General features: G+C 39.7%; 1 protein-coding gene across 1 annotated transcript in view; it reads right to left on the bottom strand.

Moving 5' to 3' along the window:
- The window catches only part of Slc49a4 (solute carrier family 49 member 4), a 145,050-nt gene that overhangs the window by 70,512 nt on the left and 48,164 nt on the right, over window positions 1-26,374 (bottom strand). The window contains exons 2-3 of the mRNA XM_008842951.3: window positions 24,698-24,791; window positions 1,828-2,093 (exon numbers count right to left, since the gene is read on the bottom strand). Coding sequence (XP_008841173.1) covers window positions 1,828-2,093; window positions 24,698-24,791 — 360 coding nt within the window. The remainder of the gene's footprint in view (window positions 1-1,827; window positions 2,094-24,697; window positions 24,792-26,374) is intronic.

The raw sequence follows: 26,374 nt of genomic DNA, 5'->3' as shown, positions 1-26,374 counted from the left end.
AATATTAAATACTGCAATGCTGAATAAAATTAAGGGGAAAAAAATAACTGGATTTAGCAAGCTAGAAGTACATTGATAAATACAGTGGGAAAACATGTTAGAAAGTGTTTGGTCTTTGATCATGTTATCACTTTTAAACAAGAGAACCATAAAAGGAGCCAGCACCCAGGCATGCTGATTCATGTGACTTCTCAGAGGAAGAGGGAGGGAATGAATAACTCAGAAGTGCCCTGCTAAGTTTTGTTTTTAATTTCTGGAGAAGCAGCTTTGCTTGACAATAACATGGTGCGACGGAGAATTACATGCAGAGGAGCGGCTCCACCAGAGATGGAACTTTCTGCCTTGACTGTGATGCCTCAGACTTCTAAATGGTCCCCAGTTCAAACTAACCTCAAGTAGAAAGTTTCCTTATCTAATACAAAGGCCCCTTATCTAATACAAAGTGTCAGGAAAGACTGTCAGCAGAGAGGAGCACATATGCATTCACCTCGCCAGGAAGCTTCTCCTGGCACCATTTTCTCCAAGGCTGCCACTGCCTCACCATCACATGTCAGTCCACATCACCAAGGACAAAGCTAAGAAGTGATGAGAGGCCCTCCCACACCAGCACCTCCTGCCTTTGCATCTCCTCTTCACTTCCCGCCCCATACCTGGGTCATTTTGTCCACAGAGACTGGAATCCCATCGATGGTGAGAGGTGGCAGTTCTGAATTAACCTCCTGTGGCGCAGGGGCGTGTTCTGCCAGAGCAGACTCCAGGTCTTCCAGGATCATGCTCTTGTACTTTCGCACCTGCAGGGAATTGAGGGCAGAAGTAAACAAGATGCTCAACAAGCAAGGAGGACTGGTGCCAAGCAACAAGAGAGTGGGTGGGGCTGGTCTCCTTGAACCACTGCAGAGCCCTGAGAACAAACACTCCTGCAGGTAGCTGGTAAAAATACTTGCTGGCCTCAAAGACATCAGACTGACAGAATTAAAGGAAAAGATGCTGAAATTATAGGTAACAACAGTGAAAAGTCGTCAGTGGGGAAAGTTTTATAGAAATACTGTTTCTTGGTTAAAAATCCTGTTTTCTCTATCAACAGAGAACTGTCCTGTTTCCAATCTAACAAGAATGGTATTCATTACTCTGCACTTCCCAGGCCAGTTGTGTCCCAGGTCACATCTAAATGTGGCAGCTAACTGTCAAAATCCTTTTCAAGATCCAAGGACTATTTCTAAATGCTAACATATTTCAAACAATTGCTACTTTTTGGCAAAGCCAGGTATCACACAGACAGGAGATTCAAGTGCGTTAAGAGGCTAGATGGGAAAGAATCAGACAAAACAAGAGATATCAAATGTATCTGACTGCTGAAAATGCCATTAGCAGGAGGGCCTGAGCCAGAGAATCCACTGGTTGCATGCGCCTTCCTTCAGGTAATCCCTTGGGACAGAGGTGACCTTCAAAGCCAAGATGCTTTTCTAAATGCTAACACAGGTCTGAATCAGACAGTGTAGTTCCTTGATTCTATTCTTCACCATTGAGTGAAAGGTCTCTCAGGACAAGAGCTGTCCAGCAGCAGCAGCAGCACAGAGCACAGAGCACATGCACACATTTTTCTATCATGAGCAGGAGGAGGTGGACGCTGGATCCTACAATCACCAAAAATGGGCTCATTCACTTAGAATACACAATGGAGATGTGGATGCCTCTGGGGATAATAAAGCCATGGAATTATGGAAATGCAAAAAGATGGGATGGGAAATCAATTTGCTCTCAGGCTAAATAAATCATTTTTAAAAATTAAAAAAAAAAAAAAAAGGAAGAGAAAACGCTCCAGAGTACCTGCATACAAGACAGTTTCAATGCGATCCTTAATATGAGCCCTGCTCCTCTCTGCAGCAAGAAGAGGTGACGTCCCATTGGGAGCTGGGACAACAAGTGGCCCAACTAGAAATGCACATGCTCCACCAAGATAACTGAGCATCGATGCAATGGCTGTGGCGGTGGCCCGTTCATCTGCAGAAAACCACGTCGTAGAGAGGAAGGGTGCTGCATTCATGACTGTTGGACCTGCCAATCCATTTAACATTTGTCCTCCATGGATTAATCTGAAAACAGAAAAGTTACAAGGCTGTGAGGTATTTGGAGCAAGCATTTTCTAAGCAAAATTACCAAACAGTAGTTTAACTCTGACAATAAGGATATATATATATATATATATATATATATATATATATGTATTCTCTCTCTTATATATCAATAAGGATATATATATATATATATATATATATGCATGCAGTGCTGGAGAGATGGCTCAGCAGCTAAGAGCACTTGCTGGACCTGGGTTTGCATCTCAGCACCCACGTGGTGACTAGCAACCATCCATAACTCCAGTTCCAGGGAATCTGACACCCTCTTTCCACCTCCACAGGCATTGCACACACTTGATCCACTCATATGCATGCAGGCAATACACTCATACACATAAAAATATTTTTAAAAAGAATACAGTCAGTTGTGGTGGCACACGCCTTTGGTTCCAGCACTTGGGAGGCAGAGGCAGGCAAATCTCTGTGAGATTGAGGCCAGCCTGGTCTACATAGTGAGTTCCAGGCCAGCTGGGACCATAGAAGGCCCTGTCTCAAACAAAACAAAACAAAAAACAATATATGTAAAGAAAATGGTAAGTTGACATGGTTTGTAAATGGTATACTGACTTTCTATGAGAGAGATCAAATATAGTCAGTTACCATTTATTTATTTCAAAATATTTACTGAGGCCTCTAACTTTTGAAAATATTTTTTAAACTTATTATTTTTATTTTATGTATGTGAGTGTATTGCCTGCATGTGTGTAAGTGCACCTGTGTCATGTAATGCCTGTGGAGGTCAGAAAAGGGCATCAGATCCCCTGGAACTGGAGTTATGGATGGTTGTTAGACACTGTGTAGGTGCTGGGAATTGAGCCTGGGTCCTCTGCAAGAGCAGACAATGCTCTTAACAGGTGAGTCATCTCTCTAGCCCTTGAGGCCTCTAATTTTATATCATGTACCAAAGTAAGAACTTCTTATAACTCTGGTTCATTTAACTGGTGGTAGCTATTATTTCATTTTAGTGAAATGTGAAAGCCCAAGCTTGCAAAGATTAAGAAACTTGCCAAGGTGCTAACAAAGTCAAAAATTAGATTCAAAATACATGCTTTTTTGAATAGATTGCCATTCATTAACAGACCTAGTAAGTACCAATGGCCCTAGAAATGATACACCTGAGCTCTACATTTCATACCAACTCGATGCCAGGTTTTAGAAAAACAGACACACACAAAATAATCATCCAGACTCTAGCAGCAAAGAAACTGAAACAATCAGAGGACCCAGGCTCATTGCAACTTGACAGCTGAATGGCTCTGGGCAATCTGTAACTTTGAGGATTTCATTGCTTTTCTACAAAAGGAGAAAGTGAATTTAAATTCCACATGCACTTACTACACACCCCTATGAGGTTAAGGTACTAAAATAATAGGATAAAATCAGGCCCTTTCTGGGGTGTGTGTGTGTGTGTGTATGTGTGTGTGTGTGTGTGTGTGTGTGTGTATGTGTGTGTGTGTGTGTGTGTGTGTGTGTATGTGTGTGTGTGTGTGTGTGTGTGTGTGTATGTGTGTGTGTGTGTGTGTGTGTGTGTGTATGTGTGTGTGTGTGTGTGTGTGTCTGTTGAGGATTGGACCTAGGGCCTCCAGCATGTCCTTATAGCTCTTGATACTCTGCTTTTGACCTGAACTGTAAGGGTTAGTGAAGAGTACACCTTTGTTTCCATTCAGCTCTTACTCTCATCTTTCCTCAATAGTGTACTTTGTACTCATAACTTACAGACTAAACTCTCAGCCCCACTGCTCTCCTAGTTTCACTACACACACTCACACTCAAGAGAAGCCCCAAAGGAAAAAAGAAGCCAGCTATTCACAAAAGCATAGACAAGAAAGGGAGAAAGGGAAACACCTCTGCTTTGAAGGCAGAGGGAAGGGAAGGAACAGTACAGGTGATATTTTTCCTTTTTGTTGTTTCAAAATGTCTCTTTTTACTTTTTAGCAACTGCCTTGGGAACAACTTCTAGGACTAAGTTAGTCATAAGTTTCGACATGATTAGAAGTATGTACTCAATCTGTTTTCCTGCTGTACACTCAGCTTGTTTAAATTTAACTAGCCTTTAATAAAAACAACGTAATCAATCTTACTATGCTTTGGACTTTCAAGGTAATTAACTCTTGCAAGCGAAGCTGAATGTATAGCTTTAATCTTATGCCATGTTCCCTACTGTGACTCAGTTATGCCCCTGACTCAGAAAAATGTGTGTGCATGAGATGTGGTAATTAGACATAAGACCACCCCACCAAAAGCAGGAATGATGCTGAAAATGGAGGTGGCTTTGAAAACAGTGCCATCCCCCAATGTTGAAAGCAACAGGTGGGTATAGATTGATAGCTTTTGTTTGTGGGTTTGCGTGCTATTCTGGGTCAGTATGGTGAGAAAAATAACTTCTTTCCTTGTACATTCTGGTTAAAGATTCTTTAAGGCAAAGTTTCTCCTTCCTTTCCCATACTCTGATGTGCTGTTCAGTAAATATAAGATGCATTTTGCTCGAGAGAACAAAAGAGGATAATCCTGAGAGAAAACAGATTAGGCTCATGCTTGGTTGAGCTATTCCAAGAGTTAGTTTTTCTTTGATGCAGCACTGCCCCAACTGGCATGTTAAGTCATTTAGGGAAAAAAAGAGTTCCTTAACACAGAAGGAAAAAATAAACAGGCACCTGGGGAGAGGTGGGGCCCTAAATAGAAGTTAAGTAAGCAGGGAGTGAAATATGTAAACCAGGTCTGTCCCTCTTTCCATAAATGTTGATAAAAGGATTTGAAGGGAAAATAGCTCCAAATGTCATTAATATTACTAAATTAAGAAAATGAAAGACATTTTAAGATCTCTTGTGCAAAGAAAATAATTTTCTAGATGAAAAAATTGAATTCATTATATGACCAAATAGTTTCTCCAAAACCAGTGGATCCCAAGACACTGCACAGTAATTCCACCATAAAAATAGTCTTGAAGCAATGTCATCAAGTGTTTTAGTCATGAATTGTGATAGTATAGCAATCAGATGATGCACAATGGCTCACAAAATGAACTCCTTTGATGCTCAATATGTTTATTGGTGTGATTCTGAAACTCATTTCATCTAGAAGAAAAGCAGTTGGAAAGAGTTCATTTATTATGGCTTAAACTGTTGGGGGCAAAGAACAACATGAAGAAATAAACTATCAAAACCAAGTGGTAATCAAAACTACGGATTCTGGGAGCTAAAACTCAAATTATTGCCATGAGTTAACTGTTACTTCTCAGTGGAATCAGAATAAACTATTATTCAAGCAGCATATATAAGTCACAGACCAAGTGTGTGAGTAGCCTTCGGGCCATACAAGTCTAGTCTACAGATCAGAATATCCCTCCTTACAAGTCACAAATTTAAACATCTGCATGCTTTTTTATTGAAAGTCATCTCACAGATACTCTTCACACAGGAGCACAGCAGAACTGGGCCTGCAGGATCCTAGGTTACCATGTGACTTCATGAGGAGCTTGGTAGGTAAAAAAATCCCAGTGTCTCTTAATTCTCCAAAACCTGGTCCTGCTCCTTCTCATACTTTATCCAAGAGCCCAATAGGGCTTGATAGTCACTAATATGTATTTATTAGTGGACACTCTGGACAAATGACTTTTAGCTAACCTTGCAATCAAAAAGTTAATGTTAGCTTGTTTATAATGTAGTCAAGCTCCTGAACCTTGTGCTCTTCTTGTGACCTGGGCATATGGCCTTAATCCCTCATGACCCTTCCTTGCTCTTGACTTAATGTATGAAGTATGTATATTTGTTTACATATCAAAGGCTTCAAATAGTGCTTAAATCATTACAAGCAATTAGAGACGCTGATAACATCTGTTCATGGTGTTGTGTATGTACTAGTCTACCTGAGGAGAGGTCAGAAGGGATGATCTTCTGATAAGATAGTTCTACTTTTCCTTCCCCATTTCTTGCTGGATATACAGTGTCAATAAAAGAATTAGTGAGCCCTTGTTTGAAAGCACAATTCCAAGAGAATTCTGAAGGAACCAGTCAGTGCCCAGCAGCTCGGGTTCACACTTGGCTTTAAAATGGATGCTGAGTCAGGCTGTTTTTATTTAAGCATTACTGTAATGTGGCATCACATAGTAAATGCTACAAATTGTTCTAACTGATCATGAACACTAAAATGCTCAATTTAAGCTATTCATGATTTAATTCACTCAACAAACAGGTACCAAATACTGTGTATTGGTGGTGGACACTATGTTAGGCGTATGGGAATTTAAAAATAAAAAGCTAAAGCCTTTGACCTGAAGAATATTTAAGCATAAGGAAGCATCACCAACAGCATTATATCAAGAGCATGAAGAAAAATAAGGCAATAGTTAGGCCTCCCTGTAGGGCCTGGGCAAGAGTACAAATGGATGTCTCTGCATGTCCTTCTCCTGGACCTCTGCCCCTGTCCTATGACACCAGGGGCTCCACATATATGTGTATGGAGCTAAAGATCCAAATTCTAAGCTCCACTGATCCACTTCCAAATAGCTGTCCCTTAGCTACCCCTTGGGCCTAAAAGTACACAGTAGAGACAGAGTCTATCCTTGGGAGAACAAGTCTGGGAAAGAGGCCCAGTAAAGAAAGGGATTCACAGAGTACAGAGCATGGATGAGGATCTTCTGGACCCTATAAGCCCCTCATCCCCAAGGGAACAGAAAGATTGAAGGGGACACCCACAAGCAGCATGGAGTACAGGCCAAGATCCCTGTGGCAGCTCTCAGGTGGTACTAGAAGCAACACTAGGAGAGGGAGGAAAGGAAGCTTTGGTGAACCATTAAGAGTAATATAAAAGATACGGCTTGGTGAGTGACTGGGCACTGGGGAGAGGCTCAACCATGATTCTTTAATAATGACTAGGAAATGGCTGAACAGAGGCCAGAAGCTCAGGAAAGAAGTATGAGCTGAGACATAAGTGTTGAAGTTGAACCTGACTGGGGAATAAATACTGAAGAATAACAACATTTAAAAAAGAATTTCAACAGAATTCTAGGAAGATGATTGAGAAAGGGGCATTACAGAGGCAAGAAAGAAACATAAGAGGAAAGTCACAGAAAATAAATAAAAGTGACTGGTTCATAGTATTTGGTCAAACAGAAAGATCACTGATGATAATCAGTAACAAGGAGGCTGCTTGTGAACTAACAGAAGCAGTTGCAGCGGAATGCTGAGGATGGAAGGCAGACTAAATTTGGATGAGACGATTCACTTTAGTAGCAGGAAAAAGATGTAAGAACAAAAATTAGACATGTGATATATATACTCTAGTATGAAAATGAGAAGCCTGAAATGCTTCCAAGTTACTTTTTTTCTCTTTTTTCTTTTGTGAGACAAGGTCTTATTAATGTAGCCTTGGCTGGCTTGGAATAAGTCATTATATAGACTAGGTTGGCCTGGATCTTACAGAGACCTGCCTGCTTCTGTTCCAAGATTAAAGGCCTATGCCACCACTCCAGCTCAAAGTTACTTTTGATGCTGGCGTATGCCTCAGTTGAAGTCCATGCTGGGCATGCCCATGCCCTGTGTTCTAGCACTAGTACCAAAAATAGTAAACATTTTGAGTATTGACATGACACTAGAAGTGGAAACTCTATGCCTGACCTCAATGTGAAAGGGGGTGGTCAAAGTGAAGGTGAACTAAAAAGCATACAAATTACCTGCAGGCTATGTGCAAAAGAAACTTAAATGAATTTAATGTTTAGACCTGGGTTCCCAAGGTATCTTGCTATGTTACACACAACTATTCCCAAAATTCTGGGGAAAAAAAGACAATCTAAAACATTTCTGTTTCAAGTATTTTTAAAAAGGATACTTAACCTGAAAATGAGCTTACATGCAGGCAAAACACCCATACACATACAATAAAAATATTTTTAAAAAATAAAAAATAAAATATAAAAAAGGAAAATACTTGGTTTAAAAGGACTGTCTGAACTAAAAGTTTTCTCTGTTTCACATAGTAAAAGGTAAAATGCAATCTGTGTCCTAAGGCAATCAGGAAAGAAGCTGACTTCCATATAATCCCCACCTAAGGATCTGGTTGGTCTATTTACAGCAATGCAGAAAAACAGTGATTCCCAATCTCCAGTGAAGTCCACCACATAACTGAATGTGAAATTTTCTGTGTCACTATTACACACCCTCAGGTTTACCTTGCTAAGTAAAAGTTAGGTTGAGAATCAGATCCATGGCCGTTTAAATTCCCTGCCATGTCTCACAAAGCATTAAGGTGATGCACATTCCAGGAAGGCAGGGACTGGTTCAGGTACATGGTCAGGTAGTTACTGAAGTACACAACTAAACTGTGTTTATAACCCTAAAGTCAGGCTGGAGACAAGGCTCAACAGTTAAGAGCACTGCCTGCTCTTGAAGAGGACCTGGGTTCCCAGCACCCACATGGCGGCTAACAACCATCCATAACTCCAGGTCCAGGGGACTCTGACACCCTTTCTGACCTCTGCAGGCATTGCACGATATGGGTGCACTTGCATACATGCAGGCAATACACTTATACACATAAATAAAAAATGATAAATAAAATACTAACAAGAAAACCCCTCAAGTCATCCAAATGTATACATGAGGTCAATTCTGTTTATAAACTTAACAAGTTTTAATTAACAAAAAGCAACGTGAGGGCTGGTGAGATGGCTCAGTAGGTAAAGGTGCTTGCCACCAAGACTGATGACCCGAGTTTAAAATCTGGGACCCACATGGTAGAAGGGGAGAAGAGACTCACACAGTTGTCCTCTGACAACCACACACACTGTGCCACCCACACACCCTTACTCCCCAACCCATCCACATACTTAAAAATACAACAACAATAAGGCAATTAACAAATATTCTGGAGTTAATTTTTAAAAAAATATTCTGGAAATAATCCTGTCAACAAAAGATGTTGAGGATAAGGCAAATGATACGATTTAATTGTTTCAAGCAGAGTGGGTTTGGGGGCAGAAGCAGGGGCATGCTGAGTTTTTCTCCTGGGCAGTAAGCTATGACACAAAAGGAGTGGTCCAGGAGCTGACTGAATAATTCAAGGGGTCTACCACTGCTTCCTTACCAGAAACATCAAGCCTGACAAAGGTCAGGCATATCCACTTGGCTTGTGCAGGTCAGTCGGGAGGCAGGTGTGTCGCCTCCTTCATCCCAATCTCCTCTCATGGGCTCCTTAGCTTTCTTTGTCCTCCACTCCCAATTACCTTTGACTCCCTCCCTCAAATCTTCTTTTTTCCCTATCTCACTTTTATAAGCTTGGCTTATCCCACTGCTGCAAGCCAGGTGGAACAATGGATGAGACCTCAGCTTAAAAATGTGAAGTAACTTAAGATTTCCCTTGCAAGCAGGAAGGTGGAGCATATTTAAGATACTGTCCCTCCAGCACCAGAACAGGAAGGCTGAGGTACTGCCCACAGGAGCAAGTACTGCCATGACTTGTTAGCCATGGGAGGCACAACTGAATCCTGCAGCTGCTGTGGGCACCTTTGTTCCTCAACTGGTACCCCTGCCCATGGGGAGGACAAGCCCTATAGGGGCACAAGGGATGGCAGCTCACATTTTCTCATGCACTTGACATTTCAGTGTGCATTTAACGATATTCTGGTATCCTAGTCTTTTGCTTTCTAACAACCTGAAAGAAGTACCTATGATTCCTATATTATTTCTACCTAGAATAATATGCTTTATAATTTAAATATTTATAACTAGAAGTGGCTTCCTGTGACACCTAGATAACCTATTCCCTTTCTAGGGATGCGAATAACACTTATAAAAACCTTATTTAGGGGCCAGAGAAATGGCTCAGTGGTTAAGAACACTTGTTGTTTTTCCAGAAGACCTGGCTTTGATTCCCAGCACCCATACAGTGGCTAACAACCCTCTGTAACTCCAGTTCCAGGGGACCTAACACCCTCTTCTGGCCTCTGCTAGCATTGCATGCACATGGTGCACATACATATATGCTGGCAAAACACTCATACACATAAAATAAAAATAATAAATATTTGAAAAAATTCATAATTTCATAACTTTCCTTTCTGTAGAAAATTCTAGGTGGAGTCCCAGTCACATAACTTGCTAATGGTGAAGGCAGGACTGGAAATCAATCAGAACTGACATCATCAGCCCACAGACCTCCCTGCTCTCCCACAGGCTCTCATTCTGGGGTTCTCCATTTACAAGAGGAATAAAAACTCAGTGATTGCTAGGATGTTCAAGGTCCACAGAACTACAGGCATGCAGTGCCCAGCATATTTTCATTCTGAGCACAGACCTACTTTAGAAACCTCCAGGGTATTATGACTTGCACTAATGACATCAGAGTCAACCTTTTCGAAATGTAGCAGATACTTCCTTAGGGTTAGCATGGTGGTATTTAGTTAAATTCTGTTTTAAAATATGAAATAATTTAGAATTCATGAAAATAATTGCCTCAGAGACTTTAGATGCCAGCAACACAGAAACTGTCTCTCATTGACTAATCTCTATCAAAACAAACTCATGTATGACAGAATTACTGGATATTGAAAATGGAAAAAGTATTAGAAATAGTCTCTCCTTTTTTAGCCCAAGAAAAGACAGCATTAAAAAGGTTCGAAAATGTTACAAATTAACTCCAGGAAAAGGGAAGTTAGGAAAGAAGAAACAGATGATGGAAAAGTCACAGACCTTCTAAATATTTTGCTGCAGCTTCTACTTTTAAATGCAAATGTGGTATACTTTCATATCCTTTAATAATTTTGGCCAATTATAATCCAAATACAAATATCCACTGAGCATCCACTATGCTCAGATGCTGCAGCTAGTCACTAAAGAGAGCATAAATCCTCAGCCCTAAACAGGCTTATAACTTGTCAATCACCAGTTAGAGAAAAGGAACAAGAACTATGAAAAGTGGATTATAGACGAGAAGACTCAGCTTCTAGCCTCCACTGACTTTATTAAGTGAATAATCTTTGGTAAATCACTCATTCTTTCTGTTTCAATTTCTTCAATGATACTTAACTAATCTCACAGGATGTTTTACACGGCCAAATACAATAGTCTCTTAACTAGGCACAGGGTAGAAATAGATTCACTACTGGTCTGAAAGATGCCTACCTCCCCTCATTTTGTCTCATAACTTTTATTTTCTCCTCTTAATTTAAAAGTATATAATATACATTGGGGCTGGAGAGATGGCTCAGCAGTTAAGAGTACTGGCTGTTTTGCAGAGGACCTCAGTTCAATTACCAGCACCCACATGGCATCTAACAACCATCCTAACTACAATTCCAGGGGATACAATGCCCTCTTCTGACCTCCTTGGGCACTGCACAACATGGGTGCATTTACATAAATGCAGACAACACATTCATATACATAAAACAAAAATAAAATATTTTTTAAAAGTATATATATATGCATAGAAGAAAATTTGGGAAAGAAATGCATAGAGAAGAAAAAAAATCATAAATTCAACACCTCAATTTGGACAACCATGACTCCGATTTTGATTTTTCAATCTTGCTTTTTCCTTTCAGTTGTTTTCCAGTGCATCCTTCTCTCAGTCAGTACTTAGGCACAGACAATCATAGACTTCGTACTGAATATGCACGTTTTATGCATTAAATTATTTTGACTTTATAGTATATCATGAGAATTTTCTCATTTCATTAACTCTATAATCATAATGGTTTGTGGTATCCTATCAAAGATGTACAAAATCACATTTAACCATTTTCCTACTGCCATATATTAAGGGTTTTCAACAACTTATTTGTTAATATTAATAATGATGGTCTATTCAGCTTACAATTTTGAGGACAAAAGTTCAAATGTTATCACTCAGGCTCTGTAATGAGGGCTGCTGTCTGGCTGCATCATCTCATGGTGTGGACAGCAATGGTGGATGCATGTGTGAGAGAGCAAGCAGTCAGTCACATCTCAGGACAGGGAGGTTCAGCCTTGCTCTTTTTATTTATTAAAAAAATAGGATTTATTTTTAATTTTAAAGTGTGTGTGTGTGTGTGTGTGTGTGTGTGTACGCCTATGTGGGGGCGGTAAATGTGTATGTGAGTGCAAGTACTTGTAGAGGCCAGAAGAGGGCACTAGATCCCCTGTAGCTGGAGTTACAGGTGTTTGTGAGCTACCTGATCTGGGTGCTGGGAATTGAACTTGGGTCTTATGTGAGAGCAGTTCGCTCTTAACAGCTGAGCCATCTTTTCTGCCCTTTTTATAACAACTCTCTCAGATTATAATCAAAAGGGTCACCTGAGTAATAACACATGCCCCAAATTAAGGACCTCCCACTATGCCCTCTTTTAAAATAATTTTTTAGACATTACATAGAACCATTTTAAAAATATTTTTATTGTGCATTTTACATATCTTAATCAAATTTAGACTCCCCCAGTACAGAACCATTTTCATGCAAGTATATAATGTACTTGTCCCATACAAATGCCATTGAGCATACACCCCCAAACCCCAGGACCCTCAATTTCATTAGGGCCCGTCATTCTCCTAGACAGCTTCACTTCCACTTTCCTGTCATCTGTAAACGTATGATTTTCTCGATAGATAAAGACTTGGCACACATGAGAGAAACGTGGTATTTGTCTTTCTGAGATTGACTTAATTCACTTAATATTATTATTGACATTTGCCTGCAAGCAACATTAACTTCATTCTTCTTTATGGCTGAGAAAAATCCCGCTGTATAAACAAACTGCATTTTCTTTATTCCTCTGCTGATTGACATCTAGGTTTGGTTTCATAACTTACTTATTGTGAATAATGCTATAATAAACATTGATGTACATGTGTCTCTGTGATGTTAACTTGGAGTTTTTTGAGTAAATATTGACAGGTGGTATAGCTGTGTCACACGTGTCACTATTAGTTCTTTCAGGACCCTCCATACTTATTTCCAAAGCAGTTGAACTAGTTTACGTTCCTACTAGCAGTGTATAAGGGTCACCTTTTGTCCATATTGAGGGCAGAGTTTGCTGGGGTTTTTTTCTTCATGATTGCTGAGCTCACTGGGGTGAGATGGAATGCTAATACAGTTTCATTCACATTTCTCTGACAGGTAGAGTTCTAGTTTGCTTTCTATTGCTGCATTAAAACACTGACCAAAGGTAACTTGGGGACGACTGAATTTATTTCATCTTACATACTGAAGTCACAGCTCATCACTGAGGGAAGTCAGTGCAGGAGCTCAAAGGAGGAGCTGAAGCAGAGACCATGGAAGAGTGCTGCTTGCTGTCTTGCTTGCCCCTGGGTTGCTTGTATGCTGCCCAGGTCCACCAGGAATGGCACTACCCACAATACAGCTACAATGCATGTGCCCCCCGCCGCCCCCACATCAGTTAACAATTAAGAAAATGCCTCACAGTCATGTCTACAGGCCCATCAGATGGAAGTAATTCATCAATTGAGAGTCCTTCTTCCCAGGTGATTCTAGTTTGTGTCAAGTTGACAAAAACCAACCAGCACAGCTAGTGAGGTTGAATATTTTTCCTTGTTTATTAGCCATTTGTAGTTCATTGAGAACTGTCTGCTCATTTACTGGTTGGGCTGTCTGTTTTTCTGGTGTTTGGTTTTTGAGCTCTTATTATATTCTAGATATCAATCCTGTCAGATATATAGATACATTTTATTTCCATGCTGTGGGCTCTTTATTTGGTTGTTTTGTTTGCTGTTGAGAACATTTTAGTTACATGAAATCTCACTTGTCAATTCTTGGCAATATTTCCTGAGTAATGGAGCTCTATTCAGAAGGTGCTTGCCTATGCCAGTCTCTTGAAGTTTTTTTTTTTCTCTCAGTTTAGAGTTTCAGGTCTTGTACTAGTTCTACTTCTCAACGCTGTCACCTTGTGTGACAAGCCTTCAGCCACAGCACACCCTCAGGGTATACCCAACCCAGATCCAAAACAGCATAGGCACCTGCAGCCTTAGTACTCCTTTGCTACATACAAAATATTCACTGGTTCAGATCATACAGACGTTACTCTCTCTGCCCACCACACTTGCTACATCAGGCATCTCCTTACTTTTCTTTGCGTTTCTTCTGGGTACTGTTCCATTTTCTCTTGGAATAGTACAATTCTCTTACTTTGAGTGCTTTATATGTTTATCTATATTCTTTTATGTGTTACTGTTCTGTGTGTGTGCATGCAGGTATGTATAGTATATGTATGCGAGGCGGGGCATGCACGTGGGTGAAAATGTACATGTGCACATGTGTGAAGGTGAAAGGTCGATGTCAAGGGTCTTCCTTGACACTTTCTACCTTCTCTTTTTCAGACAGGGTCTTTTACTGAACTGGCAAGACTGGCTGGCTAGTAAGCTCTAGGAATCTGCCTGACTCTCTTTTCCCACCCTAATGATAATGTTACAGATGCACACGACCACACCTGGCTTTCTGATGTAGGGGCTGAACTCAGGTCCTCATGCTTGTGTGACAATTCACTAACTGATTTGCCTCCCCAGACTCTATTATTGTTCTTACTGTTGACAAAAAGTTTATCCAGTAAATCTACTTTTTGAAGCTTAAAAAAATTTTTAATAATTCCTAAGAAGTCAAGTATGTTGATTTTTTTTTCATGCTTAGAAAAAGCATTCTCATATAGCTGACTGATAAACACCCCTGTTGGGTAAATGCCTCCTCCGAGGAAAAGAGGGGGTGGGTTTAAAGACCCAGAGAGAAGCAGACCACACTGGGAAAAAGGAGTCGGCGCCCTTTGGGAGCGGCGAACTGCAGGCAGGTGGGGCGAGCCAGCCTTCTCGGACCCACGGGACTAGATGTGCATGGACAGCTGGCGAACTTTGGGCAGGGCATGACCTGGAAGAGCAGCCATGGTGGCGAGGATCTCAAAGCTTAATCAAAATGTAGAAGATGGACTATGGGAGCTTATTCTTTGTAAGTCACCTTTTCCCAGATGTCATACAAACTATGCAAAATCCAAATAGACTGTCTTATGTCAGTTTGTCAGCCCTGGGGCCTTTAGGGGGTTTGGGTGCAAGTCTCCCAAGAAGGGGGAGGGGAAAATTTACTGAAACAACCCCACATACTGTTCTTCTGTTAATACATAACTACTTCACCTGAATTTATTTTGATACATAATATGAGGTGAGGATAGAAAATCATCTTTTCCTCCAAGAAAGAAACCAACTTTCTTGTAGTGGAGGCCATGAACTATTCATCCCAATGTCTACCCCAAGGCTTTTTTTGGGGGGAGGGGTATTTTTGAGATAGGGTCTCCCTATAGCCCCAGCTGGCCTGGCACTCACTATGTAGACCAGGCTGGCCTCCATCTCACAGAGATCTGCCTGCCTCTGCCTCTCAAGTGCTGGGACTAAAGGCGTGTGCCACCATTCCCAGCTTACCACAAGTTTTTGTAGGATAGGATACTGTCTAAATTTCCAAGCCCCACTTGCTACTAGTTGGAGACTTGTAGCTAAGTTTGAGTCAATGACATTAGAGTGGGAGAACTTCAAGGTCATATCAATGAAGGCAAAGCAGCTCTCCCAGGTTTTCTTCCCACAGTGATGGTGACATGATAGTGGTGCTAATGTGGTAGCCGTGGATTGTGCTGTCAAAGTAGCTTCTCTAGGGAACCTACATTCCTAGATGACCCTACAGAACAGAACAGTCTACCTCCATCAGCCCACTGTTTATTTCAGATGATCAAACAAGAAACACCATCTTGTTTAAGGCAGTATATCCTGGGCTCTTCCTTTTATAGCGTTCACGAAGGCACGACTTGTTTTGCCCTGACTTGGTGATTAGGCTGTAGGCTGAGGAAGCAGGCAACTTGTAAACCTACAGTAAAACCATTACTTGTGATAAGTTGGAACTGGGTGGAAAAAATCAGAACATTACTCCGTTTTTTTTGCCCTTGGCTGATAGATGTGCTTTGGAACAGGAATGCCCCTCACAAGTCTTGGTTGCCAGGCTTGGATGCCAACCTATGATAAAAACTTGTGGGCCCTAATGGAAGGGAAGGTGGATCACTGCCTGCCTCAAAGTGAAGCAGTTTCCTTTGACATGAAGTACTGCCTTACCAAAGGCCACAAAGCAACAGGGTCAGAGACTACAAAGTAAAATCTCTGAAACCATAAGCCAAAATAAACTGTGCCTCCATTTAAGGTGGGTTTTTAGTTTGTTTTAATTGCAGGTATTTTGTCACAGTGGCAAAACAAAGCAAAACCTGACAGACTGAGTTTAGGATGGTGGCAGGAGAGTGATAGAGTCAGGCAAGTGCTATCTGCTATGACTCATGAAAGGGACAAAAGCCTGCTGGAGTTAGGCCTCTTCTAGATCATAAATGGCAGGAACCAGAATGTCCTTCAAGCAAATCTAGATGTATAGATCAGCTGACGGGTGCTACTTTCCTACTTGGGCCTACCTTTTCCAGATGGTATCAAGGTAGTCATCATTAAACTGGGGGAGCAGGGATGGGCAGTAAAGGTGAGAGGGGATCCAAGGGGTGTAAGAACAACAACTAGGAGTAAAGGTCTTTGGTATGACTACATGTACATGGAAACTACTTGACATAAATAGACCAGAAGACTAAGCGCTTGAGGGATGTGTGCTGCCAAGATGCCACACAACGGTTCTACCAAAGTTTAAGACTGCTCAAGACCTACTGCAACTTTCAGGTCTCCTAATCGGTTCCTGGCAGAAAGTAAACTGTGAAAGTCATGTGGCCCCCAAGAAGGATTTAGTGTCCACTAAACACTTCAGTTGTAGCCACTGAGGGTAATGGATAAAAACAGAGCTTTCCAAAGGACAAAGTCAAAAGTCTACAAAACAATCAAAGGAATTATTCCCAAAGAGCTACAAAATCCTAAGAGAATCCAGATTGTGGTGCTTGAATCAGATGCAGTAATAGGATGGGACCGCAAGATGGAGATGGTCTCTGCATAGGAAATGCAGAGTGCATCTGATGACAGGGACTGTGAACTCTCTCCTTTCCTTAGCATCCTTGAGTTTTGACTGGGTACCTGGCAGCTGAACTGCATTTATAGCCTCTTATGCAGGTAGGTATGGCCTGACCCTGGGTAAGTCTGTACCCACGAGAGGTGAGCAGAAATGATGCACATAGCCTTTAGTCATCACCTGAAGATACTGTCCTTGCCCTATCCTGAAGGTGAGAATGTCAGCATGATCATGAGTTGGCACTGACCACGTGGACCAGTGATCACACTAGGAGATGTTGGAGTGGCCTCTATAAGTAGTTCACTATCTTTTAAACTGCTTTTTGAGTCACCTTGCTTAATATTAATATTTGAAAGAAAAATAAACTTTAATCTTATCAAGTCTTTATACTTTCAGTCTCGTTACAGAGGCCAGCCTATACTTTATTAATACAAACATAGGCTGTTAAATAAATATTTATTGATGGATTATAAATGATAGCATGTGGGAATAAACAAATCAACATTTATTATGTATGGCTACTAAGTCCATTTCCACAGACAATTTTTAAAATTGCTCATGTAATTGTAAGTCATCTAAACCATTTCTAAAACATAATTTCCCAGTTTTCATTTTTGATTTTTGTTCTTGTTTTTCTTTTGTTTTTTGTTTTTGTGAGACAGAGTCTCCCTGAAGGTCCAACTGGCCTGAACTCAATATATAGACAAGGCTGGCTCTGATTTCACCTCTGCCTCTGCCTCCCAAGTACTGGGATTAAATGTATGCAACAACCAGTCCTGACCCCAAGTTTGCATTTTAATTTTATGATTTGTTTTAAAGTACCAAGTTCAAAATGTTGATGTCAAAATGTTGGCCTGCCACCATTAATCACAAAAATGTCTCCCTTTGTGATTTCTTTCATTGTTTTTATGCTTGAGGAAAAAAAACCCAAACAAAACCAATCTCTTTTGGAAACAAGATTCACTTTTTCTTACCTTGTTCTCATTTTAAATATGCAACTTCTAAACTATCAGTGATGTATTTTGATGCATGTTGCAGAGTAAGGACCCAGCTTTTTTTCTAATACATAACTAATTCACAGAAACACCAGATAAACTGCTACTTCACAAGATGATTCAATAATCCTATGGACTTGTGTTTTTATTATGCTATTATCAATAGCTACTTCTAGCCTATTTTGTTCCTATAATCACTTTGTTGCAGATAAAAAAAATAATTTACTTTGGTATTAGGAGAAAAAAATCTAAGACAAATCCTTATTTTGAAGGACAAAAGGAACGGGCATTTCCAGTAGCCTTTGAAATGTTAATAATAATAACTTCCATCTCAGTCTACTCTGAAAATCTTATCAAAATTCATGATTGTGATTCTATACAGTAAAGAGGAGGAGAAATATGATCAGGAAGGGTGCAGACCAGCCTTCTGAAGTTCTAAATTGTGTGATGGAAGGAGTGTACTTATCTGTATATGATATATTGAACAAGAAAAAAATTAATATATGATTATTTGGGGGCTTAAGAACTATCTCAGAAGTAAATTACAAAGATGGGGCTGGAGACATGGCTCCGCAGTTAAGAACATTGGTTGTTCTTACAGAAGACCTGGGTTCGAATCCCAGCACCCACATGGCAGCTAACAACTGTCCATAACTCCAATTCCAGGGGATCTGACAGCCGCTTCCGTCCTCCGTGGGCATTGTACAACATGTGTGCACTTACCTACATGTAGGCAATACACGCATACACATAAAATAAAAATAATAAATAAAACATTTTTAAAAATTACAAAGACAACAAAAGAGGGAAAGGATGTAGTTCCCAAAGTTCTAAAGAGAATTTGCACGTTTCTTTTTTTTTATTAAATATTTTTAATGCTTGGTCACTTTCTATCACCAGCCTTTCTTATCTGAAGCACATCTGACCACCATGCAGAAGCAGTTACCAAATCTGATCCTAGGGTTTAAGAATCAAATTGAGACAATTAGAATTATTAAGCTGAGTCTAAATCTTAATCTGCATAAAATAAGACATTACTTATGTGATTGTACTGCAGAGTGGATTGGCACAATGCAATTTACTTAGTCGATAGCTATTTTAAATAAAGGTGCTCGGTAGGCAGCTAGTTCTTAAGTTCAAATGAGCATAAGAGTACTTATCAGACCTTGTTAACACTGTTTACTCACACGGTTTACCCCAGAGCCTGAGAAAGACAGAGGTGGGGACCAAGGATCTTTAATGTTAATAAGCACATAGTTTGTGGGTTTTATTTTTAAAGACACTGATCTAGGGCAATCTGGATTTTACATGCTTTATAGAAAAGCATCTTAGTTCTTAAATATACCAATTGCTCATTTTTATATAAAAAATTTTGCATTTCTACATTGGAGACACTTACATATAACCCCTTTTGTCTCAGTCCTTACTATCAGTATTCAAAGTCCACATGCCCAAAGTATGATGCTTGGTCAACAAGGGGACTAGGAACAAAAGTTCCTGGGAAGAGCTGTACCTTACACTGAATGTTCTACAAGACTTTAATATCAGAAGTTCAATGATGTGGACAATCTTGGGCCATCATTAGCCCCCTTAATAGCCATTTATTGCCCTCCTCTGTATGTGTCCTAACACTTTTGTAACCATTAGGTGAATCTTTTGGAATGTACAAACAGACTCCTAATTCTTACTGACCAAAAGGCTAAGAATGCCATCAGATAACATCTGAAGCCTATAGTTGAGATTTCCCCCATTTTTCTGTGACCCACCTACCCAATCTTTCTACCACTATATTTGAGAAGTGCCTTGATTTATGATTTCCTTTGTTCTGTTACTACAAAACTTCATGGAACTGTTAGCATATTGAAACATGAAACTTGGGGTAATCTGAAACTATGTTCCCAGGCCATGGTCATTCATATTTGGTTCCAGAATAAATGATCTTATCTCCTTTGAGGTGAGAGTTATGCTTTGGTGTTGACAGTTAGTAAGCACCTTAGTTTTATTTATCTAGTCAAAAGCACAATGCATACACATGGTAGAAATGGTTCCAGGAGCAGGGAAGAATATACAATAAAAAGTAAATTTCTTCTCTCCAAACTTATAGTTCCTCAGCCTCCTTCCCCAGAAACAACCTGTAGCAATGGCTTCTTTTAGAAACAGTCCTTGCCAAAAACTGTCACATACATCCTTGCCATCTTTTCTAGGTAGAAGCATACTAAACATAATGCTCTAAACCCAAACTCTTCACTCAGAAGCACGTCTAGAAGATACTACACATTAGTGCCTACAAAACCTTTGCTTCCATTTCACAGCTGCAGAAAATTCTACAATACCCTGCACAGTCCTGTGAGGCAGGCATCTGGGCTGCATGCAGCCTTCTGCTACCACAAGCAAATCTGTGGTGGTCCTGCAAGCTGGTAAAGCTCTGCATGTGGGCTAATATTCTGTAAGTGCACATATGCGTTAATGTTCTGTAAGTGCGACATATGCGTTAAAGAACATATACATTCTGAATCTGCCCAAATACCCTCCAAATAGGACATCCCAGACAGTGCTAGTTTCCCCCACAACTCAGGCAAGCATATCTAATTACTGTCATAACTTTCAATTACTTAACTAGGACAGAAAGTTGAGCATCTTTCTTTCAGTTCGTCATTTGTTTTTAATTTCTATTACTGCTATTACCACTAACCACCATTTCCTACTGAGTTGATACTTTTCCTACTGATTTGAAATAATTACTTTCAACTAAAAAATTGTCCATTTGTCTTATTACAAGTATTTCTATTTTTTAACTTGTCTTTGTCTTTGTTTTATAGTGTGGTTTAATCATGAAGATGTTCTAAATTTTTATGTAGTCATTATCTCTTTCTTTTGTGCTTTTGGGATTTGTGTCCTAATTGGAAGGACTTTCCCCACCCTCGGCTTCTTTAAAACAATCATTTTCTAATACCTTTGTGGCTTGATTTTTATATTTAGGTCTTTGATCCAACAGGAATTTACTAAAGTGGTAAGGCAAGTATTTCCTCATTTATTTTCCAGATTAAGTAGCTGCTCTAAAAGCCTTCCAGTGAACAACCTTTCCTGCTACTTTCATTTTAAAGATAATTTTGCCAGCTGCAAAGCATTTCACAATGGAATATATTTCTAGAAAGATCTGTATTTATGAGAACCATACTCTTCAACTATCCAACACATTAGTAAATGCTATTTACTGTTTGTGTTGATGACAATTACTCTGAATGGAAAGGTAATATGGAAATGATGGGACATACCTAGAAGTAAAGACAGAACAACTTACTGTAATTTTACCCTATGGAACTTGCAATATAGTATTTCACACTGTAGTGCAATGCACTGCTAGGGAACATTTATAGAAGAAAAGCTTTATAATTCATTATTCTATCTTCCCTTTTTATGATGTTTAAAAGAGAAAGTGGCAAAATACTTTTTCCTGAGTTTTCATCAATAAATTCAGATAAAACACTATCAATACATTGATTAATATAATGATCAATAATATACTAACACTACTCAGAGATAGAACACTATTAGCAAGAACTCACTAGGAAGTGGCTATTCATGTATCTTGATACCTACAGGCATCAAGCTTTTGGAAGACAACAGTACAGGGCACCATTCCAAAAGGCTGGGTCAGAAGCTCCAAAAGTTCCAAGCTAGACAGAGGCACAAAACACAGATTGCTAAAGTCTCGTTTCAATGATGTTTAAATGTATATTATAGGTCTTTACTCCTTCTACAGTGTCAGATAAAAGCTGAGGAAATGGTGATCTAGCAAATTTGTATATAAAAATACATGTTGCAGGGCTGGAGAGATGGCTCAGTGGTTAAGAGCACTGATTGTTCTTCCAGAGGACCTGGGCTCAAATCCCAGCACCCACATGGTGGCTAACAACCACCCATAACTCCAGTTCCAGGCGATCTGATACCCTCTTCTGTCCTCTGTGGGTACTGCACAACATGGGTGCACTTATACATATGAAGGCAATACACTCATACACATTAAATAAATAAGATGAATAAATATATATGTTGCAATTACAGTATTTTCATTTTAACAGCTGCACTGTGTACTGTTACTACTGCTTAAAAATATTGTATGGACAGAACATTAAGTCTGATTTCAGGCAGAGAATTATTCTTTATAGATGAATACAAGACTAAAAATTAAATTTATAACATCTTTTTATGAAAGATTCGGGCTCTGAACTCTTCTGTCCCATCTTTATGAGTTCTAGTTCTTTTTGGATCTACTTTTCATGCCAAGTTGTGGAGTAAACTCTTATTTCTAGAATTTTATAAGTGGGAACATAGGATCAGGGAAGTGATAGTATAGGTGGCCCCAAACAGAATAAAAGCTAACCAAAATAATAATAGGCATTTTAAAAGGAACATCCTGTGGAAGTTATAATGGAATTTGCATTTTAAAATTGTAAATGCTTTTAAAAAGGCAGTGGAAGTTGAAAAATTAAGACCATGTCAAACACAGTAAAGACCTAACTCGGAGGATGAGAAATGAACTAGCTTTCCACAGGAACTCAATACACAACATTTGTATATTAAATTTCCTGGAAAGAGAACAGATTTCAAAAATTAGAAACTGAACATTTATTTTGAAACTGAATTTCTGTTCTAAACAAAAGTCAACGTTGTGTCACTAAGAGTCACTTCCCCTCTGTCTGTGTCCCAATCTTGTTAACAGAACTAACGGTCTCAAAGGCTCCCAAGAAACCTCAGTCCACTCTGACCTTCCTCACACCTCTAACATCTGTGTCATCCTTCCCATCCCACAACGTCTCCCATCCAGGAGTCATTCTTGATTCCTTCTCTTCTTCCTTCCCACATCAGGATTTCCATCAGCAAATCCTCCAAGATATATATAATCAGAATTTCACTACTTTCTCACATATCATTGCTGCCACAAGTCCAGCCACCAACATCTCCTCCAGTTTACTGACTCAATTGGTTTCCTTACTTATGCTTGTGCCCTCCAGCTTCAGTCTATTTTGAGCAGCCTGTAACCAGGGCACTCCTCAGCTTAAAACCAACTTCCAGTGGTTTCCCAGATGAGAAAAAGCAGAAGTCTTTACAGGAGCTGACAAGGTCTTAGAGATCCAGCCCCATAGGCCTGCCACCACCCATCACTGGTTGGCCCTCAGGTACTTTCACACTTCCCCATGGAGCTCTGTGCTGGCCACACTGGCCTCCCTACCAGGTGCGGGCTTCTCTCTTCTACTGTTTGTGCAGATGGTTTTCTCTGCATGGAAGGCTTGTCTCCTAGATACAGCATTGTCTAGTACTTCCTTTGGGTTTTTATACTAAGATTATCTTCCCAATAAGATCTTTCTGAAACTTCACCAAGCTTGCCTCAACAAACCAAATTCTCCTTTTCTATTTTGAACTCCCTAGTACATACTATGTATTTTACTTACATATCTAGTTCATCCCGAGTCTCCCAGGTTGAATGAAGGCTCTACACATTGTAGGGATTTTGGTGTATTCCCAATGCTCAGAAGAGTGAGCTTGCCTAGTATGTGCAAGGACTGAGGTTAAATACTCAGTGTGTGTGTGTGACTATAACACACAGCAGGGGCTCAATGAATTGTAACAAAAGAATGACCACAACTTGGGCTCTCATTGTATCTTTTTTGGTCTCCTGCCAACAACCTCTATCCCCTGAAATCAATCCTGCTTACTTACCTAACCCAGGTTTGATACTATTGCTCCCTGATTAAGAGTCTAAGTGGCCTCAACCTACACAATCTATGGGATAGATGACGAGCCCTCAGAATCTCACCTCATCACTTTACAACCACTTTTACTCCTTAATCTGTAGGCCTCCATCTAAATGCCAGTGATTTAGGTCTTTCTTTTTTATAGTTATAAAAAGGAATTCATTTGGTTATCCAGGTCAGCTTCAGTCTAAGCCATGGAAGAAAGAGTTCTATAATTTCTGCTGTTGTTTCTGTTGGAAAAATACTTCTCAACAATTCTCAAAGTCATATCCATGGACCTTAGTTTGAGGCTTATCAATTTAAGAAACATTTTAATTAATAATATAATATCTTTAATTGCAGATAATTCTTGGTAAAACAATTTTAATATAATGATCAAAATCTTAAAATCTTCATTGTACCTTGTACCCCTCGAGAGTAAATCCACAAATTCCAGTTGCGGAAATGCTGCTATACAAAAAATGAAACTGCTTGCCTAGGCAGAGGAGGCCTCCATATGGCTTCACTCCTGCTCTGCACCCTGGGGCAGTTTTATATCTCTACTATACCATTAACACTATTTCACATATATACACATGTATGTATGTATGTATGTATGTATGTATACACACACTACCTCATGTACTATGCTTTTATTTTCTCATAGTTCCTATAGCTCCTTGATAGCAAGAAGATTCATTTGTTCTCTTTATTTCTGCAACTAGTGTAGTGTCTTCCACACGACAACAAACTGAGCTAATCATTAAACAGAGTAAAAAGAGCAAAAGCTTCCATACATGTGACCCTCAAACATATAACAAGATGAATAGCATGCTTACAATGAAATAGTGAAGTGTGAGGAAGTTTTAGAGTTATTTACAGGATTTACCTTCTTTTAAGTGTCAAGTCTGCTACAGGTATGCATCTCAGACCAGTTCCCAAAACCATGAGAAAAGATGTCAGAAGCACAGTAATGCGAAGACCTGAAAAGAAATGAAATGTCCAGGTGAGTTTCTAATTTCCTGAAGTGAGCCCAATGCTAATTTAAGAATACATTTTTCATTTAACCAAACCAATATGACATTCTAACAGTATGACTTTTCTCTAATGCCCCCAATGTGGGAAATACAACAACTGTAAACTGAAAATGGGGTCTTTCTCACTTTGCTAGAAAACTGGAATGATCATATCAAAGACAGAAGAAATTCTATTACCTCTAGTTTTTCAAAATCAGTATCTGGAATGTTTGTTCAGATATACTACTAAAATCCAGAAAATAAATTTAAAAGACTATTTAAATTTTATATCTTGGGGCTGGAGAGATGACTCAGTGGTTCAAAGTACTTGCTGCTCCTGAAGAGAGCTCAAATTCAGTTCCCAGCACCCACACTGGGGATCAACACCCTCTTCTGGCTTCTATGGTTACCCACACACACATGTATACACAATACACACACATACACATACATACACACATACACACACAGAAAACTTTAAAAAATTATATTGCCAATGTAAAAATTCTAATTTTCAAATACAAACTGCTAATAAAAACTATATCATCACTAAGACTACTTTAAGGTGACAGGTTATTACTTTCAGTTTTCTTAAAAAAAGACAATTGGCCAACTGTATATTATACTTGATAATCAGGAAAAATTAATGTTTGTTACAAGGTCACAGAAAGTGGTCCTTTATAACTCTGATTATTAATACATTAATACAATAATAGTCTTTTTAATATTTTATTTATTATTTTTATTTTATGTGTATAAGTGTATTGCCCGCATGTATGAGAGTGCACCTGTGTTGTACAATGCTGCAGAGGTCAGAAGAGGGCTTTGGATTCCCCTGGAACTGGAGTTAAGGACAGTTCATAGCTGCCATGTGGGTGCTGGGAACTGAACCCGTGTCCTCTGCAAGAGCAGTTAGTGCTCTTAACTGCTAAGCCATCTCTCCAGCCCCAATAGTCTTAATTTGTCTTGGTTTATCAGAAAAACTTATAAAATTATGGTATGGGAATGGAGAGATGGCCTTGTGATTAGGAGGATGTACTATTCTTGTGGAGGACTCAGGTTGGGTTTCCAGCACTCACATGGTGGCTAACAACTGCCTGTAACTCCAGTTTGAGGTGATCCAACAACCTCTTCTGACCTCCAAGTGCACCAGGTACGAATATGGTACATGTACATACATGTAAGTAAAATACTCATTCCCATAAAATAAAAAAATGTCTTAGAAAAAAAATTATGCTCTTTTTTAATTTAAAAAGAAGAAAAAAATGATGCTGTTTAAAAGTTAAAATCACTCTGCTTCCCTGGGCCTGCACGACAAATTTTAAACTCTCCAGGGTAAGTTGATAGTGCTCTCTGTGCCTTGACTCCCCCAGCCTCATTCACCCTCCCATCTTCCCTGCCCATCTCGCCTCCTAGCCTGAGTCCTGTCCCATTGGTTGTTTCAGTGTCCCAGACACCGGGAGAACCACCACTGCTTCCTGATGCTTTGCATCCAGACCAACCCAGTTCCTTCTGGGGTCCCCAGGAGCCCTCTGGGCCTGGTTCCACCC

Source organism: Nannospalax galili, unplaced genomic scaffold (genome assembly GCF_000622305.1).
Source record: "Nannospalax galili isolate Female #2095 unplaced genomic scaffold, S.galili_v1.0 scaffold18, whole genome shotgun sequence".
NCBI lineage: Eukaryota > Metazoa > Chordata > Mammalia > Rodentia > Spalacidae > Nannospalax > Nannospalax galili.
Note: the sequence above shows the minus strand (reverse complement) of the source record. Positions and strands in the feature narration are given on the sequence as shown.